This window comes from Anopheles merus, chromosome 3L, assembly GCF_017562075.2.
Source record: "Anopheles merus strain MAF chromosome 3L, AmerM5.1, whole genome shotgun sequence".
In the NCBI taxonomy this organism is placed as follows: domain Eukaryota; kingdom Metazoa; phylum Arthropoda; class Insecta; order Diptera; family Culicidae; genus Anopheles; species Anopheles merus.
This window is the reverse complement of record NC_054085.1, coordinates 16,598,141-16,615,624: the sequence shown is the minus strand read 5'-3', so window position 1 is coordinate 16,615,624 and position 17,484 is coordinate 16,598,141. Positions and strand designations below refer to the sequence as shown.

Sequence of the window (17,484 nt, the reverse complement as noted above, 5' to 3'; positions counted from 1 at the left end):
GTTGCAAATATAACGTAGGTATCGAACTACACATTTATTTCTTTCTATAGAGCAGTCGGGGAAATTTAACCTGTTCGTATGTGTTTGTGTGTGTACATATCTATTGCCTTTATTTCTGACTGTAGCCACATACCGTGTTTTCTCAGGGCGCAAAGTATCCCGAAAGCAAAGAAATTAAGGTAAGTTACTTCCCTAAAAGCCTACTTTTTGTATAATCGCACCGTTCTGTGTTTGTGGTATGGGTATGGAGATGATGCTTTGACGGGACAGAGACGCACAATACAAAAAAAGAACTGGCGAAACTTAAAAGCAGATTGATACTTTTCTTTGATTGAAATGCGCTCACCTCTCACACGTGGGTGCCGCTTACCATTAGCGTCCTCTCTTCGCTACCTCGCGCACGGTATGAAGGTATGACGAAGAGGGATAGCTAAAACGCGCGCGCGGTCCAGCAGAGTTTGAGCATAATTACAATTTAAAATCCTTGCTGGAACTGCTTCGAGTCCATGCGCGCCAGTATCAGCTCGAGCTGCCGTTTCGCCTCGCACAGCGGGAAGTTATTCATGTCGTAGTACTGTGGGGCAATCTGCAGCAACCATTCCGCTGTAAGGGAGAAAAATACCATTACACATTCAAGTCCTTCACAAGAGTAAAAAACAAACAAGAAAAATGCTACTTACGCTTTACATCCGTGACAGTTCTGATGTAGTTTTTCGTCGTCAGCACAAACTCGTTGTAAATTACCCATTCCGGTTTGTGGTCCAGACAAGTGGACGGATGCAGCTGCACCACCTGGTTGTCCTTTATCGTCTGATAGTGCTTGGTTCGTTCCAAATGTGCGACCTGTTGGTGGAAAGCAGCAACAAGTATGAACAACATTAAGCAAACAACTCGCCAGAGGAAGCAACGCTGGCACCTACCTGCATGAAGAAGCCCTGTACCAATGCTTTGCGAATGTTAAAATAGTACTCTCTCGAGGTGAAGTCCGTGCTGGTGCGCTGCAGCTGGAAGCGGTCCATGATGCGCGCCAGCTGCTGTCTCACGTTGTCCGCCGACTTCAGGGAGCGGTAGTTGATGAAGTTATCATAGCACCAGCCCTGATCTTCATTGTCTGTGCGGAGGGGAGAGAAAGAATAGCACAAACTAGAAAATCTCTATATTAATTTCAAATTGCGGGGCAACTTACTCTGCTTAAACGCATGGTACACGTTCAGCAGCGTCAGATGGTCGCCATCGACGTGCGCGAAGCGCATCTTAGCATCATCGGCAGCTTTCTTCATCTCGTTTGGTCGCACGAAGCACTGTGGAACTGTGGGGTAATAGAAAAAAAAATGCGTTTAATACCTTCCCAAACCATCAACACTCCTACTCCCCAAATGCCGACCCCCTTACCCGACAACATAGCGGTGATGGAAAGAATTTCGTTGGAGCAGTTGTGCTGACAGCTGGCAATTAGCATTTTCGCTAGCTGCGGATCCAGTGGAAACTCGGCCATAACCGCACCGAGATCGGTCAGGTTGCCGTCATCGTCCAGGGCGGCCAGATAGTTGAGAAGCTCGAGCGCACGCATCAGCGTTTCCGGCGCCGGCGGATCCATAAAATCGAAGTGAACCAAATCATCGATGCCAAGCTTCTTTAACTGCAGCACGACCGTGCCTGTAAAAAGAAATTGGAAAGAAAATTATTTGCCCGTGTGAAACGACATGACGGGGCATGACTTTGACAGCGAAACTTACCCAAATTGGAACGCAAAATTTCCGGATACGTGTTGTCCTGCATCTCCGTCTTGTACGCCTTCTCCGTGTACAGGCGGAAACACTTGCCGGGGCGCGTTCGCCCGGCCCGACCGGCCCGCTGCTGGGCCGACGCTTTGCTGATCGGCGACACGAGCAAACTTTCCACCCGAATGCGCGGATTGTACACCTTCTGCTTGCTGAACCCGGGATCGATCACAAACACCACCCCGTCGATCGTGAGCGACGTTTCCGCAATGTTCGTCGAGATGACCACCTTGCGGCCGATCGCACCGTTCGGCCGTTTCGGCGGTGCCGGTTCGAAAATCTTCTGCTGCATTGGCGGCGGCAGCGTCGAGTAGAGCGGGATGCACTTCAGCTCGCCCACGTCCGGGCCGAGGTTGTCGATTTCGCGCTTCACCCGCTTGCACGCTTCCTCGATCTCTTCCTGCCCGGTCAGGAACATCAGTATGTCGCCCTCGATCTCTTCGCACATGTGTATCTGTATGACGGTGCGGATCGCGGCCTCCAGATAGTCGCGCTCCGGCTCGGGCGTGTAGAAGATCTCGACCGGGTGCGTCCGGCCGGGGACGTTCATGAGCGGCGCGTTGTCGAAGTACTGCTGGAACTTGCCCGCGTCCAGGGTGGCCGACATGACCACCAGCTTCAAATCCTTGCGCTGCCGGATCACCTCCTTCAGCACGCCCATCAGCAGATCGGTCGCGAGCGTCCGCTCGTGCGCCTCGTCGAGCAGGATGACCTGGTACGCTTCCAGCATCGGATCGCTCATCCCCTCGCGCAGCAGCATACCGTCCGTCATGTACTTGAGCAGCGTGCGCGGGCTGGAGCAGTCCTCGAAACGGATGCTGTAGCCCACCTCCTGCCCGAGCATTACGTCCATCTCCTCCGAGACGCGCTGGGCCACCGACATGGCGGCGACACGGCGCGGCTGCGTACACGCCACCCCCTTCGAGCTCGTCTGCAGCGCGTACTCCACGCACCACTGAGGTATTTGGGTGGTTTTGCCCGACCCGGTCTCACCGACCAGCACGATGCACTGGTGCTCCGACAGCAGCCGCATAAAGTCCGTCTTGTACTCGAACACCGGTAGCGTGATGCGCTTTTTGTACAGCTTGTAGTAGTTCTGCGTGTAGGCGATACCGTTCAGCGGGTTCTTGCCACCCGACTCGGTGGCGGAACCGGCGGCCGCTGCCGCCGCCGCCGCCTTCGAGGCGGAGCTGGGACCGCTGGAGGACGAGCCGCCCGCATCGAGCTTGGACGAGCTGGCGCCAGCCGCCCCTTCGGCCGCTGCCTTCTCCTCTCTGTGGGGGAATGGGAAAAAGGGAAATTATGTTAGCGTTTCATACACACACAGCGAATGACGCCATGTTTGTGGGAGGAACGTGTTCAAGAGCAAAAACACACACGCACACACGTACACATGACATGAACAAACAGGCGGAAACGTGCAACCTACCTTCGCTTCTTAATGAAAGGGTCCATCACCTCGATACGCCGCTTGGACATTTTCGCGTGCCTTTTTCTCCTATTTACCCCTCGAAACAGTACACACGATGGGGCACGATGCTAAAGATCCCGTGGCGGCTGCCACAAGCGTCCCCCGGACCGGCGTTTTTCTACCTTTTCCCCACCCTGGTCGACCTGTGTGTTTACCCGTGCGGACTGCTGTGACCTTTCCTTCAGCCCTTTGTAGCGTGGGAATGACGGCGGGTCGCTTCGTTTTCTTCTTTGCACTCGATGCACGAGGAGTTTGATGTGTTTGATTCTGTCCCTTCCGGCACCGCGTAGCACAAGCCAGGGGCCAGCTCTTCATCCGTATGGTGCCACCGAGCGTCGCGAAACACTGTAGCACATTTTTTAGAACGGGGGATCTTATTGCCACAAGGAAAGGGGATCGAAAACCGGAGCGGGCTTATAAAAGTTGGAGCGTATCCGCGAAACAATTATAACCACACTATTGATCTCGGGCTGCGTGCCTCGGTTGCCCGAAAAATGGCGTTAGGAAATGTCAAACGCGCGGCCGTGGCGATGTTTTTTCTAGCATAAGGTTGCTGCAGGTGAGCTATGTACGCAGGGGAAAATTCCAAAATATGTGCGTTAATAGAACAGGAAATTTGTGTAAAAATGTAAATGGTTGAAGTTATTTGAATTTTTTTAAGGATACAAAAATTATGAATATTTTTTTATGGATCTCAATAGCCCGCAAATGAAGTAAAATACAAAATTTATACTTTGTTTATTTCATGCCGCTTTGCCTACCTCTACTCAAGCGACCTTGCAACATGTGCTCGGCCGACAGCCGTTTGACAGCAGTCAAAGCTAAACAAAGTTTTCCTTTCCCCGCCTGTCCCAGTGGACGCGGTTACGCAAAAACGTTTCCAAAACTCCGGGCGCAAACGTTTTCGGGCGAGAAAATGTTGCGAAAATCGTTCGCCGCGCTGGTTCCGCTTGCGGGTACTTCCCGCCCCCTGCACACGACGGCCGTGTGCAGCGAGATTCGCAAAATGGCTCGGCTGCGTGTGGTAGACAACAGCGAGATCGGCAAGCGGGCCATGGCGGAGGGCAAACCGCCCAAGTGCATTCACGTGTACAACAAGCAGAGCGTGGGCATGATCGGCGACAAGGTGCTGGTAGCGATCAAGGGGCAGAAGAAGAAGGGCATCCTGGTCGGGTGCAAGCAGTTCCAGAAGCCCAAGATACCCAAGTTCGACAGCAACAATCTGGTGCTGATCGACGACAACGGGACACCGCTCGGCACGCGCATTCACGTGCCCATCCCGACCATCCTGCGCACGATACTGAAGGAGAAAACGCAGGCCAAGGGCGCGGACTACACGAAGCTGCTCGGTATAGCTAGTAGATTTGTTTAATAAATCAAAATGTTTGTTGGTTTTACAGGATTATACGTGTTTGTGTTGTGTGCGGTGCTATTGTTTACATTCTACCATCCTTTCTTCATGTAATCTATACCGTTGACCAGGAGTGGATTGTCGGACTTGGCCCGCTTCTTGGCGGCAGCGTACTTTTCGCTCATCTTCTTCTTTCGCTTCGCGTTCATAATGTCCACCATTGGTTTCAGGGCGGCCGGTACCAGGTATTCCGGCACGTCGCCCAAATGTTCCTGCACGTGCACCGTGTGGAGGGGCCGGTCGTGTCGAAGCGTCTGCAGATCGCGTGGATTTTCCTCAAAGAACGACTGTGGAATAGTTTAAATTAATTTTCTTTTAAAATCCGCTCCCTGGGCAGCTTCACCGGTTACCTTACCTTAAGCTTTTCCGAGTTGAAAATTTCCATCTTTAGCTCCTTTATTCGGGCCTCTCGGATGGAAATCTTTGTGATCGCTCGCCATGCATCCTTCGCTCGGTACCGGAATGCTTCCACCTCGTCAAAGTTGAAATTGAAATCCCTTAAGAGAGAAAGAGAGAAAAAAAATCATTAAAATATCATCTCTTCCTTCGACTCTGCGCGCTTTCAACCTACTTCATGGAGAACTCCGCATCATTCGACAGTGTTTGGAGAAACTCTTCGACGTTCCGTTTCAGTTCCAGCTCCTCGATGCCTACGAACGACAGCACGCTGCCATTGTTCTGTCCACGTGCCGTTCGCCCAGCCCGATGGATGTACGAGTTCAGGTCGGAGGGGAAATCGAAGTTCACCACGCACGAAACGCACTGGAAGTCTATGCCGCGGGACACGCTCGATTCGGCCTCGGTTTGCTGCAGCAGCTGCTTGGTGGACGGCTTTTTGTCGCTCTTCCTCTTCACCAGTGCTGGATTTTCTGCCATCAGTTCATCCGAGGCGATGATTATATCGTAGCTACCCTAAGACATGAATCAAGTTTTTTGTTTAATTTAACGAATATTTTTTAAACAGTTTTATAAATGGCTAACTCACCTGATTGAACTGGTGGACCGTGTGACAGCGAATTTTGATAGGCAGCTCAGAGTTTAGAATGCACGACCGTATGCCGAACTGTTCCAAGAACAATTTCAATCTGCAATTAAACAACCCAATTATCGATCTTTTCACGGATTCATCTTTCGACACACAATTGGTGGAAACACACATTCAGAGAGAAGATTAGTCCAACAGTCATTCGACAGCCAATGAGTGATAGCGACCAAGATAGCCGCTATCGTTCAATGCTGCCTCCAAGAAGGAAGAGGATTCATCATAGCAAATTCAAGCACAAAATCCACCACCATCGTCCCTCCCGCTTACCTGTAGCACCGGTCCACCGACTTGACGAAGATGATGCACTTGCCCTGGATCAGCTTCAGCTTCAGCACGGTGTACAGTATCGCCGCCTTGTCCACCTCTTCGGCCTCAATCTGATAGTGCGTTAGCTGCGTACCGACCGCCAGCTGAGGCTCCTCCAGCTTCAATATTACCGGATTGCGAAGCACCATCTTCTTCATCTGTGTCACATCTTCCTCCAGCGTGGCAGAGCACAGCACCGACTGGTGCACCGGTGGAAAGTGTTTCAGCACCTCCTTCAAATCCTTCTCAAACCCGAACGTAAACATCAGATCGGCCTCGTCGATCGTCACGCAGCGCAGACTTTCCCGCACGTTCAGCGTCCCGTCGGCCAGCACGGTGCGCAGCCGGCCCGGCGTCGACACGACGATATCCGGCCGCTCGGCCAGCAGATGCCGGTGGGTGGCTTTCTCCTCCTTCGAGGACAGATCCGCCACCCGGATGAGCGGTCCGCACGAGTACGTCAGGCTGGCGAACACTTTGGCGATCTGGTGGCACAGGTCCTGGCTGGGGGCCATCACTAGCACGGACGTTTCACGAACCGCCGTTTCTGTTTTGTACCGTAGGACGTTCTGGATAATAGGGATGGCGAAGGCGGCCGTCTTGCCCGAACCGGTGCGGGCGCGGATGAGCACATCTTTGCCTTCGAGCAGGAACGGGATTGCTTTCTCCTGCACCAGCGTCGGGGAGATCCATCCTAGCCGTGCTATATCCTGTCGAAATGGGCAGACAAATGAGCAAATAATGGCTACCGAAACAAAATGGCGGTTTTAGAAGGGATTAGTTACCCGCAGTAGACGATCGTCCAGCTCAAACTCGTGAAAATTCAGTCCCGGTCCCGGTTCGTCCATGCTGGTTTGTTTTACCTGCTGCTGGTATGTTTTCCTCGCTAGCGTAGCGCGTGCTTCTGCGACAGCTCATTTGACAGCTCCCGTCTGCACAGGGTATATAGACAAGGTGTACATGAGGTGATATGTACGCGATGTTTTCCATGATTTGAACATTTACAGTAGGCTCTTCAGTTACGACCATTTGGAAAGCAAAAGGTAAACATTCAACATTTGTAAATTGTTGCCAAAATAAACCTTCGCGGCGATGCTCGAAAATGAAATTACTATAAGCTTGTTTAAGTTTGATCTCGTCTGTGTGGATGGATAACAAAACAGCTGCATCAGGAACTGGAACAACGATTTCAGAGTGCAAATGAAACCGAAGGGTCAAGTTTGTTTGGCAAGAAAGTGTACGAAGAATCTACTAGCGTACTTGGTAACCGGTATGGCGCGGGATAAGGTAAGTGTAACGAAGACATTGTTGATTAAACTTATTAGGAATTAAATTTAAGATAGTTTAAAGAGTCAAATAACTCCAATGGGCAAAATATCCTTAAATATGCAAATCAACAACAACGTCGTACAGCGAATAAAACTAGCTTACTGATATCATTTGTACAATACCGGATGATCTAGCCTCACGACAGCGAATTGACGCGAATGGGGACTCTCAGCGTTCAAAGGATAAAGGTCCTGCTGATGTGTTCGGAATGGAGTTCCGTAACTCGAAATGCAAAGCTGAATCTGAAACAATTCACATGCAAGTGGGGAGTGGGCTTCTTACCTCGGGGGCCCAGACGACCGCTTAATTCACGTGTTCTTTGATTCGCCACTCCCTTCTAGTGATGGAGTTTTGGTTCCACGGTTCAAGACCGGGTCCGCCTAGAGCAAGTCTCGGTAAGGTCGGTAGTGTCCGGAGCCGCATGCGATTCTACCCAGTCTGGGGGATCTTTAGCCTTCTAAGAACTGCTCACAACCTCCCCTATGTTGATGCTTGTTAAAATATAAATTTGGCTCCTAATGTGAAATGGTATGGATATTGTTCATAAATATTGGCTCTTTATGCGACAAAGTTAGCCGAACACTGGGCTAGAGTGATTCTATTTGCCGCCGGTATAGTCTGCACTTGACGTAATCGTAAGATACGTTGCAATTCTTTGGAGTTCTTGAAATCGTAAAAAAGAAACCCTCACATGCTGTTATATAATCGAAGAATCGTTAATGCTTTATGTTACAATGAAATATGCTGTTTGCCGACGATGCAAAAATTTTCGCGCCTATACATAACACAGGCGATTGTATATTCCTGCAAGACTGCATCGAAACCTTCTGTTCCTGGTGCAATCGCAGTGGACTGACTATCTGCATCGAGAAATGCTTCTGTGTGTCTTTTTGTTGATGCAGGAGCACAATTACTGGTATCTACTTCATGTACGGAACTGCAGTTAATCGACAAAATCATGCCAAAGACCTGGGCGTTCTTCTTGATTCAAGTTTGAACTTTACAATCTAGCTAATCGATTACGTTGTAGCCAGAGGAAACCAACTACTTGGCGTGGTTATCCGGACAACTAATGAATTCCGCAACCCAATATGCATCAAAGCTGTCTTCAATAGTATCGTTCGTTCGGTTCTGGAATATTCGTGCCTGGAGTCTGGAGCCCAACTATTGCTTCTTCAATTGCTCCACATGAGGCAATTCAACGTAAGCTCACGCGATATGCCTTGCGCCTACTTCCCTGGCAGGATCGCAATAATCTTCCTCCGTATGCTGCGCGGTACCGTCTTCTAGGCCTTGAACATCTTTCGGTTAGAAGACGCAGTGCACAGTGCTCTTTCATCGCTGGTTTACTAAATGGCTGTATCGACTTATCGCCTGTTGTTGCATCGAGTCGATATCTATGCCCCAATCCGAACACTTAGGTCTAGAGAACACCACCGGAACACTCAACTCAGTGCTTCAAGGAACGTCTCCGGTTACTGCTGTGGCTGCAGTGAATTACGATACAAATCTTGATTTTGCTATGTAACTTTTTTGTACCGTACTTATCTTAAGTAGGCCATACGTTCCGTTGTAGATTAATCAATAAACAATAATAATGAACAGAAAAAGGTAAATTATGACCGTAATAACTTAATTACGGACTTTTACGTAACGTAAAACGAAGTTGTTACGACGAGTAACGAAGTTATTACAGTCATATTTAACCTTTTTCTGTAAACATTCCGCTAGACCAATACTTGATGGGCTCGCTGTAAGGAAAGTGTTGTGGAATGTAAAGCTTTTTTTTTGCCAAAAAGAACGATGTGGATGCAGGTTTCAATTTGATTAATTAAATAAACCCCTATGTGCGAAAAACGACGAAAAAGAACACGGGAATAGATTCCAGTCCTCCTGTGCTCCACAGGACGTCTTTTTTTTTTTGGGCATCCGCTCCAGGATATTCTGTGCAGGTAACCGGACACCTTCTTCTTTAACCCATCAAGGCAGGGCCCCGTTGATGAGAAGTCGCACGGAAGTGTTTTGACATTTGCTCTGATGGAAACAAAACAGCCTTTGAAGTCCTTTGCAAGTGGGTTGCATGATGAATGAAGTTGTTAAAGCATAATCTAACAGGCATGTCAAAATATGTGCTCGCCGTATGGAGGTAACGAGGTCAGTGTTGGGAAGCACAAATTGTTCCACAGATGCGAACACACACACACACACGTGTTTGACCTTAATTCTCCACGAATTATACACCACATCAAAGTAGGCCACGGAGGAGCTTCTTTCTCACACACAGAGGAAATCGAGAGGACTTACATTTTGAATGTAAATGTTAAGAGTTTCTTCTTTATTACATACTGAATAGAGGGTCTCGTCCGCTGATGTGATGCTTACAACTAATTTTGTATTTTCTCCGCCAAAAAGGGACACCCCAATTCCTTGGCAATTAATTTACTCCCCTAAACTCTACTTCTCCTCCGCCTCCCTGCCAAACAGACTCATAAACCGAAGCATCGTCCGGGCCGAGTACAGGCACAGTGGATAGCGCCGGTAGCATTGCTTGTAGTTATCCTTCGCCTTCAGGTTGCCGTTGTACTGCAGCCCGTTCTCGAACGATTCCCTCAGTGGTGCCGGAACCGTTTTGCTGTTCTCTACGCTAAACCTGTGCAACGTGAGCGGACAGTGTGTTGTTGTTTGAGTGAACTATTCGTATTCGGTTATCGTTTAGCTCGGTACTTACGCGATAAATTCATAAATTATCTTTGCCTGCGCGTCCTGCGGTTCGGCACCGGCGGCCAGCTGGCAGACGAGGGAAAATGCACACTTGAGTGGATCCGTTTGCAGGATTTTGTTCCAGTTGATTTTTGACTCAAAATCCTAACAAAAAAAGGATGAAACATGAAGAATGAGGATGGAATTTTAATAACTATTTTCGGGTGGTAAAACACTTTTTCGCAGTATACGTTTTTGCACTTATTTACATGAATGTTTTCCTCTACTCATTCCTCTCATAGGCACACACACACACACACACGGAATGGGAAAATTCTAATCCTAAGCTCCTCCCACTTTTCCCACTTTTACGCAGCAGCACGTTTTCACATGCGCATGGCCCGACTGCAGCCAGCAACAGCCGAAGCATCCTTTCCCGGGGAAAAGCGCGAGCGACCCCTGTGCACGCTTGCACGATTATGGCCGACGACTTTTGATGGCAGTCGGTATCACCCCGTCCACATTTTCGTTTTTTATTCTGTGTTTTTTTTGTTCGCTCCCCGCCGAATTGGAAAATATATAACACACATAATAACCTAATGGCGGTTGTACGTGGTTGTGTACGTCCTGTGCGTTGTTTCCCATTATCTCTCCAATCCCCCTCTCCCGTAGGATGTAATTTCACCCCACCCCCCCTCAGCCCTCCCTCCTCTCTTTCCGTCGTGGTAGTGAAAGCACACTTGAAATGTGCATTAACTGGATAACAACTATCCTGCCTATGTGTGTCCTACTTGTGTCCTGCGGCATAATAGTTTGCCCGCACATTTCCTTGCACAACAGATAGGTCTTAAAAGGATTGCATAGTGAAAAGCGATGCAGTCTAAAGCAATGAGTAAGAGTCCTTTTTGCAAACCCCCTTTTGTGAAGGATGTTGTGCTTTTCCGTGACGTCCGCGTCTAAGCAGCCTGGCAGTGAGATGTAAAATGACCAAAGCCCTCTTTTACACACTCGCCCTACCCCCCCCCCCCCCCCCCCCCCCCGCTCAACATACTTAACATGGCACTCGGCACATTGAATGGTGCAATACGTCTTTCTGTTGTAATTTTTTACTTCTCCAATTTCACTTACCAACAGTGCGGCGGTTCGATTGTAGCGTAACGATGGGCCCAGATCTCGCTTCCCGGACGACATGAACAGCGGCTTCGATAGTTTCATAAAGTCTTGCGCTAGCAGATGTAACGTGAACAGCGAGCCGAGCGTTACTATTCCGAGAATGATTAATCTGAAACATGGGAAGAACAGGGATGTGATAGAATGTGTATGAAATGGTTTTAATATGCATTAATTGTGAACGCTTTGTAAGTATTTGCAACGTATGCCGTCGGTAATGTTGGCCTGCTTTTACATTGTTCTCGCAAATGATTTAAAATACTCGTTATTTTCTACATGGTAAAATGGACGTTTTCTACCAAAAACCAATGATCAATTCTAGTTGTTGCTAGTATTTTTCAAATTTATTCATTATATCTCTCTCTTTGAGTTCTTCTATCAATTGCTTTCTTGACTCTAAAATGTACTTCTTTCGTGTGTTCTATGTGGTCTATTGGCTATTGTTGTTCAAACCTCTTGTTATTCACTAATAGAATTCCGGCGGTCCCCGCGATACACGATTAATAGGGATCGATAACGGCCGCAAAAGTCCGTGTATCTCGAATTTCCGCGTAAGTCGAATCTCGTAATTTCCAGCCCAAATATCACTAATATGCATATACTTTTACAAGTAGGGGGTTGTTTTATCCACTTAGTTAAGTATTTGATATGATACTGTCTGAACATAACAGTTTTAAACATTTTGAAATGGTTTTTAATATTCGATTAAAAGGGAGATTATTTGGCATTTGACAGTTGATGTGTTACATCGGTATAATTTGCACTAAAAACTATCAAATTTAGAAAACCGCCTATCTTCGAATTCGCGTATAAGAGGTACCGTGTATCTTGGGGACTACTTGTACAAAAAAAAACTCTCTTTATACTATGTGACACTGTGTTGACTGGGTTTTCCATACAAACGTGGCCTTTTAGTTGCACTGTAAAACATCGAATTGCATAGTGCAAGTGTTCGACTATTTAATTCGTACTGTACTTGTATACCGGGCCGAGGTCCCGTGGTAAAGTCGTCGAGTTGCACAACTGAACAACATGCCCGTCAAAAGTTCAAGCCTCGTATGGGTTTTCTGGTCTGCAATGAGTACTCCAATCAGTGTCACAGATAGCCCCAAGGCCCCATTATTGGTTTGTGTAGGTGTAGATAGTGACTATGGTTGTTGTACCAACTAAGATGAATAAGTAAGACTTTTTGTGTCAACTACACTGGGCCCATCAGTATAATAGAAAATTGAATTAAACTATTAAAATATATTCATCAACTTAAAAAACTTAAATAAATACAAAATAAAATAAAAAAAAGACCACGGAAGTTGAAGCGTGCCCGGATTGGCGGATAATTGTAACTCGAGCGGATCGTATTTCGAGGATCTCCTGCACTCATTTTAGCCATTTTTAATTCATTACAAAATGAATTCTTAACAAACATATATTACTCCCAAGGGCACATAGCAAGGTCACCGATGGACAGCGACATCGTGACAAAAGTCTATTGCTGTTTAAAATTAAAATATTTTTATACGACTATTTATAGTCTGTCTTTTTTTATCAATTTTCTTATAACTTTTCCTTGTATCGCATCATCAAACATAATAACACACTTCTCGTTACGTTTCGAGCAAATCATTCACTGTTGTAGTTTACAACCGCACACATTTTTACTTCTCCAGCACTATTTCTTATTAAATCACTAGCTTAAACCTACCTCCATCCCATCGTAGCTGTGTAGCGTTGTCCGTTTTGCGCAAAACCAACACAAAAAAAGTCACTCTTTACATAACTCTTGTTTCGAATATCACCACCGCGACTCCCAAAGCCCAATATAGGAGGAGGTTTGGTTCTGGTTTGCCAACCGTTATCACACGCACACGGCCTCTTTTCGCAGCTTTTCACCAACCCGCCGCTGCGTGCACCACCATCGCAAACGGTGACCGCAATGGGTGGGATCTATTTTCACTTTCGCTTAAATCCACCCAACCGGCTCACCCAATTCGGCGAGTTGCGCTTCAGCAAAGGTCCTGCACGCGCAAGATCGAGATCTCAAGCTTCGCGTTTGGTCCAGCGCGAGTCGAACTGTGCGAGCGCGCGCGCGCCGCACCGAAACACTTTCTTCGATTGCGCGTACACGCGAACGTACCGAAAGACGGCAATGGTTTGCGCGAGCCGAAATCGAAAGTGTGCGCCGAGACCCTTGCGTCGGTTTGCCGCAAAGGAGAGGGAAGTGTGTTGGGTTGGTTTGTTAGGATATAGTACGTTTTGTATGTATGTTTCCCTACCGTGTACGATTTTTTTTGTTGGTTTTGCTCGTCATACACGCACCAGTCATAGCCAGGTGACAGTGTGCATTGCTATCCGCTCACACGAACTCCAACGTGGTTAGTCGGTGGATAACGTTGTGGTGAAGCTTACCAACGGGCATCCAACACGTTTGTGTGGATCAGATGATCCGAACCTAAACTCCCCTCAAAGGAGCTGGAAAATAATCATCTCGTTGCGTACGGCAAACAGCTTCAAGATACGGTTGCCCGGCACCACACGCGGATTACGTTTCAATTGCCAGCCATTAGAAGAGGGCCGCAGACCGCCGACTAACCCGAAACCGGGCCCACCTGAACGACTTTTTCCGGGGTTGTCTCAGGTGCGTTGGGGCTGCGCTTTTTTTTTGCACACGACGAAACTGCATGAGAAAGAGATTACGTCGTCTGTCGTTGGGCTGTCGTCTTCAGCGTGTGCGGTTGCCTGGGCAACTTGAGAGGCGTCCGTCTGAGCAGCCGATGCTGTGTATGCCCGGAAGAACGAGCGTGATGAGATATTAGATACACTATTGATGGAATTACTGAACACCGTTTAGTGTGTTATTAAAAGGGGGTTAAACTTATTGAACTTAAGACAAGATATGCTAGGAGCACTCCTTTGTCCACTTGTGATGACAACTTCGAAAGGTTCTCTGCTCGGTCGGTCACCGATGGCAACTCCCTTACTTTATTTGAGTGGATTGACCAGTTTACTGTGATGCACGTGTGTCCTACATGTCAAATCTAGCTTCAAACGTGTTTGCTCTCATGCACGGGACACACCAGGCCCGGGAAAGAAGTGATGTTGACATTTTTTTTTTCCATCAACCACGAATGGAAACAAAACGAATTCCGATGCTCCAATGTACTCCAATGTACCGTGTACCTGAGCTAACCAGTACCACATGGGAATGTGGGTACAAACATACTTTCTCCCAACAGCAAGATCCACCCGCGGTAAACGGGCACCGGTTTGTCGGTCATCGGTAACATCATCTGGGACCAGCTGCTGGCACAAACCACATCTTCAGGGGGGGCTATTGGCTGTTGCGCAATGCAGGAACATGGCAGGCCTTTACTTACAAAACAATTGTCGAATATTTTAAGCGCGGCGTGCAGGTTCGAGCAGCTGTGCGAGCAATGGTTACTTCGCTTGATCATCATTAGGCAGCGGTACATCGCGAGATCGTGCATCTATAGGCGAACAATTTACCTTTCGGTGGGTGGTTGGGTGAAGAAGATGATGCCGTGACTTCGGGGGTTATAAGATTAAGTGTTTACCGCATCCATCCCCCCCCCCCCTCCACCGAACTTACCGGTTTGTCATTTTGTTTGTACTTTTGGTTATGAAATTGAGCTGATGGTGTGTCTTTTTGAAAAATGATTTCGCGGTTTTGGGAGCTGTTGCATAAACACTTTCTTGTTAAGGATGCGCCATTAATCCGGGTGAAGGTTTTAAGGACGCGTGTGCTACTTCGATAAATCAGCGTCGATTGTAGTATTTATGATATTGATGAGCCCTGAGAAGTCTTTTCTCTGTGACCTGCTTTTGTCCTTTTTGGGAGTGGTTGTAATCTTCGCTGTACAAGGGGTTGTTTTTTTTTGTTATGTAAAGGCTGTTTAAATTAACTCATCAGTTTTATGGGGCTATTATACTATCTCTATGATGTACCTATTATGCTCATAATTAAATTAAATTTAATTTAAAGATTAAATATTCAACAGGCACGTCTAGAATACGATTTAAACATATTTTTGGTTAAAAGCTTTGTACTAAGTCTGTAAAATGTATCCCCTCATTAGATGTGGGCTGCGGCAAATATATTTTCAAAGCAAAGTGCAAGTCCGCGATGTTTAAAAGGTTAGGGAGAACTGCTATAGATAATAATGTTCATTGGTGCGATACATTGCAGGAATAGAGTAACGCATTTTTAACACTAGTGATAAGAAATTTAGGATTTCATAAGGTAAGAAAAATCCTTTATTGGATTCCATAAACGGTGTTGGCTGAGTATTATCCATTTTTTTCAAATATGAGGAAACAGCAGCATTGAACAAGCAATTCAAACGCTTCAGAGTCTTTCGAAGATTCAAACAAAGAATTTTCGAAACATCCTCAAAACAACTGAATTCTCCCATTCCAATAGAACCTTCTAAGTAGATAATTAAATATTCCATGGATCAAACGGTTGTCAAGACTCTTCCGAGATTACCAAACCACCCAAACCATCGAATATCAGGCTCCAAACTTATTTGCTGCTCTAATTCACAGCGAAGTCAAAAGGCTTCATAAAGGCTCTTGTGTGTCGGTGTTTGATACACAATTGAATAACGATGATAATGTGAAGTAGCAGCACGTGAATGCCAAAAAAACAAAAGATGCTACATGATATGATTATTATATGAATTTTTTATACCCATTACGCATTACGCATTTCCCTCAATATGGAAACCGTTGCCGGAGTGGATGTTCAACCGAAGAAAGTGTTAACGATGCCCGAAACGACACTCTCATTTGCATTCGAGCCGGGGACGAGGGACTGTTTTTACGCGCGCTCGTTTTCAGTGTAAATTATGCTGACGAATTGCTTTCCTGTGATCTTCCGGCTCGATTGGTGCGATCGGGCCGAGGTGTCCGAGGCCAAGTGGGGGGGCACGGGTGATAGCAAAAACCTCAAGCAACCTCATTATAACCGTTAATGGTGCTTACCGCATTAGGCGGAATTTCTCGGCTTTATACAGCTGGGTGTACCGAAAAAAAAAACTCAATCCCATAACCAGAGCGTGTAGGAGAATGTGTTTGATAAGGAGCAAAACATAAAAAAAATAAAACTCCACCAGGACACGGGCACGAAAAGCGGGTTGGATTGTTGGCTAGAGGTCGATGCTGAATAATGTATGAAACGAGTGAACTGCACTTGCTTTTCTGCAATCCCATCCATTCCGTTGGCTTGCCTTTCTGCCTTCGTTCCCGCCACCTTTGGGATATTAGGATTCGCGTGATTTTTAACACCGGGTAACTGCTGCAAAGAGGAAAAAACCAGACGGATAATATATGAGCAAGAAACAGTGATGGTAAGGTTTTTATTTAAAAAAGTTATTTTAAAGAACTACACAATTCAATCATTATTACATAATTCATGCCAGGTAGCATATTTTTTATAGACAAGTATTACTCGTTCGAGAACTCCTTTATTTTTTAATTATGTTCTTTCAGACACTTTATTGCCTCGATCTGAAACTGTTAGGGACTTGGGCATTATATTAGACACGAAACTTTATTTAGACAACCAATTTGACGACGTTATTGCTAGGGCTAACAGGACTCTCGGCCACATAATTAGAAGTAGCAAAACTGTATCATGATCCTCTCTGCTTAAATCACTTTACTGTTGCCTTGTTTGTCCTTCGATTGAGTACGCTTCAGTTGCTTGGTTTCCGGAGCAAGTTACTTGAATTGAGAGGCTTGAGAGGATTCAGCCGTGTAGCTATTTAGCGGCTTCCGTGGAGAAACAACGACGTGCTACCGTCTTATCGTACGAGGTGTCAGTTGATAGGGCTTGAATCTCTTGAAAAAAGAAGAATAGTTGCCCAAGGGATGTTTATGTTTAAACTGAGAACTGCAAGAATCGATGCACCTCTATTGCTAAGTGATGTAATTTTTTATTGCCCTGTTAGACCTTTAAAAATTCGACAATTTTTAAATACTGATTTTCGTTATCGTCTTATCTGTGCTAGGGGTCCGTTATTATTGATGTCTAAGAATTTTAATTTATGTTCAAATTTTATTGACTTGTCCTTTAGTGTCCCGAAATGTAAACGTGTCATACTAGACTGCATTACGTCTAATTTTAGGAGCCCATAGTTTATAAGACAGTTGTAATTGTGTTTGTAGGCCATGTTGGCTCGATACCTTAATAATAAAAAAATTAATAAATAAATGCCGAAAAGATGAGAATAAGCTAATATGTCTCTTTTAC

General features: G+C 46.5%; 4 protein-coding genes across 6 annotated transcripts; 1 reads left to right on the top strand and 3 right to left on the bottom strand.

The window, feature by feature from the left end:
- Positions 1 to 41: 41 nt before the first annotated feature.
- On the bottom strand, positions 42 to 3,751 carry LOC121598263 (putative pre-mRNA-splicing factor ATP-dependent RNA helicase PRP1). Its single transcript, XM_041924855.1, has 7 exons — positions 3,211 to 3,751; positions 1,737 to 3,055; positions 1,393 to 1,656; positions 1,187 to 1,309; positions 921 to 1,111; positions 681 to 843; positions 42 to 603 (listed from the first exon to the last, which is right to left on the bottom strand). Exons 1-7 carry the CDS (start codon positions 3,258 to 3,260, stop codon positions 476 to 478), a joined length of 2,238 nt encoding a protein of 745 aa, XP_041780789.1. The 5' UTR covers positions 3,261 to 3,751; the 3' UTR covers positions 42 to 475.
- A 316-nt stretch (positions 3,752 to 4,067) lies between these two features.
- On the top strand, positions 4,068 to 4,654 carry LOC121598266 (39S ribosomal protein L14, mitochondrial). Its single transcript, XM_041924859.1, has one exon. It carries the CDS (start codon positions 4,169 to 4,171, stop codon positions 4,622 to 4,624), a length of 456 nt encoding a protein of 151 aa, XP_041780793.1. The 5' UTR covers positions 4,068 to 4,168; the 3' UTR covers positions 4,625 to 4,654.
- LOC121598264 (probable ATP-dependent RNA helicase DDX56) lies at positions 4,599 to 6,938 on the bottom strand. The gene is made up of 6 exons (XM_041924856.1): positions 6,800 to 6,938; positions 5,976 to 6,724; positions 5,649 to 5,748; positions 5,235 to 5,575; positions 5,019 to 5,160; positions 4,599 to 4,950 (listed from the first exon to the last, which is right to left on the bottom strand). The coding sequence occupies exons 1-6, from the start codon at positions 6,860 to 6,862 to the stop codon at positions 4,696 to 4,698; spliced, it is 1,650 nt and encodes a 549-aa protein (XP_041780790.1). The 5' UTR covers positions 6,863 to 6,938; the 3' UTR covers positions 4,599 to 4,695.
- A 2,741-nt stretch (positions 6,939 to 9,679) lies between these two features.
- Positions 9,680 to 14,912, bottom strand: LOC121598402. Of its 3 annotated transcripts, none has more exons than XM_041925201.1 (4): positions 14,821 to 14,912; positions 11,172 to 11,325; positions 10,072 to 10,208; positions 9,680 to 9,993 (listed from the first exon to the last, which is right to left on the bottom strand). In XM_041925201.1, the coding sequence occupies exons 1-4, from the start codon at positions 14,829 to 14,831 to the stop codon at positions 9,798 to 9,800; spliced, it is 498 nt and encodes a 165-aa protein (XP_041781135.1). In that variant the 5' UTR covers positions 14,832 to 14,912; the 3' UTR covers positions 9,680 to 9,797. The 3 variants fall into 3 exon arrangements, with proteins under 3 accessions (XP_041781135.1, XP_041781136.1, XP_041781134.1); XM_041925202.1 differs by lacking the exon at positions 14,821 to 14,912 and adding an exon at positions 13,620 to 14,175; XM_041925200.1 differs by lacking the exon at positions 14,821 to 14,912 and adding an exon at positions 12,916 to 13,530.
- Positions 14,913 to 17,484: the final 2,572 nt, after the last annotated feature.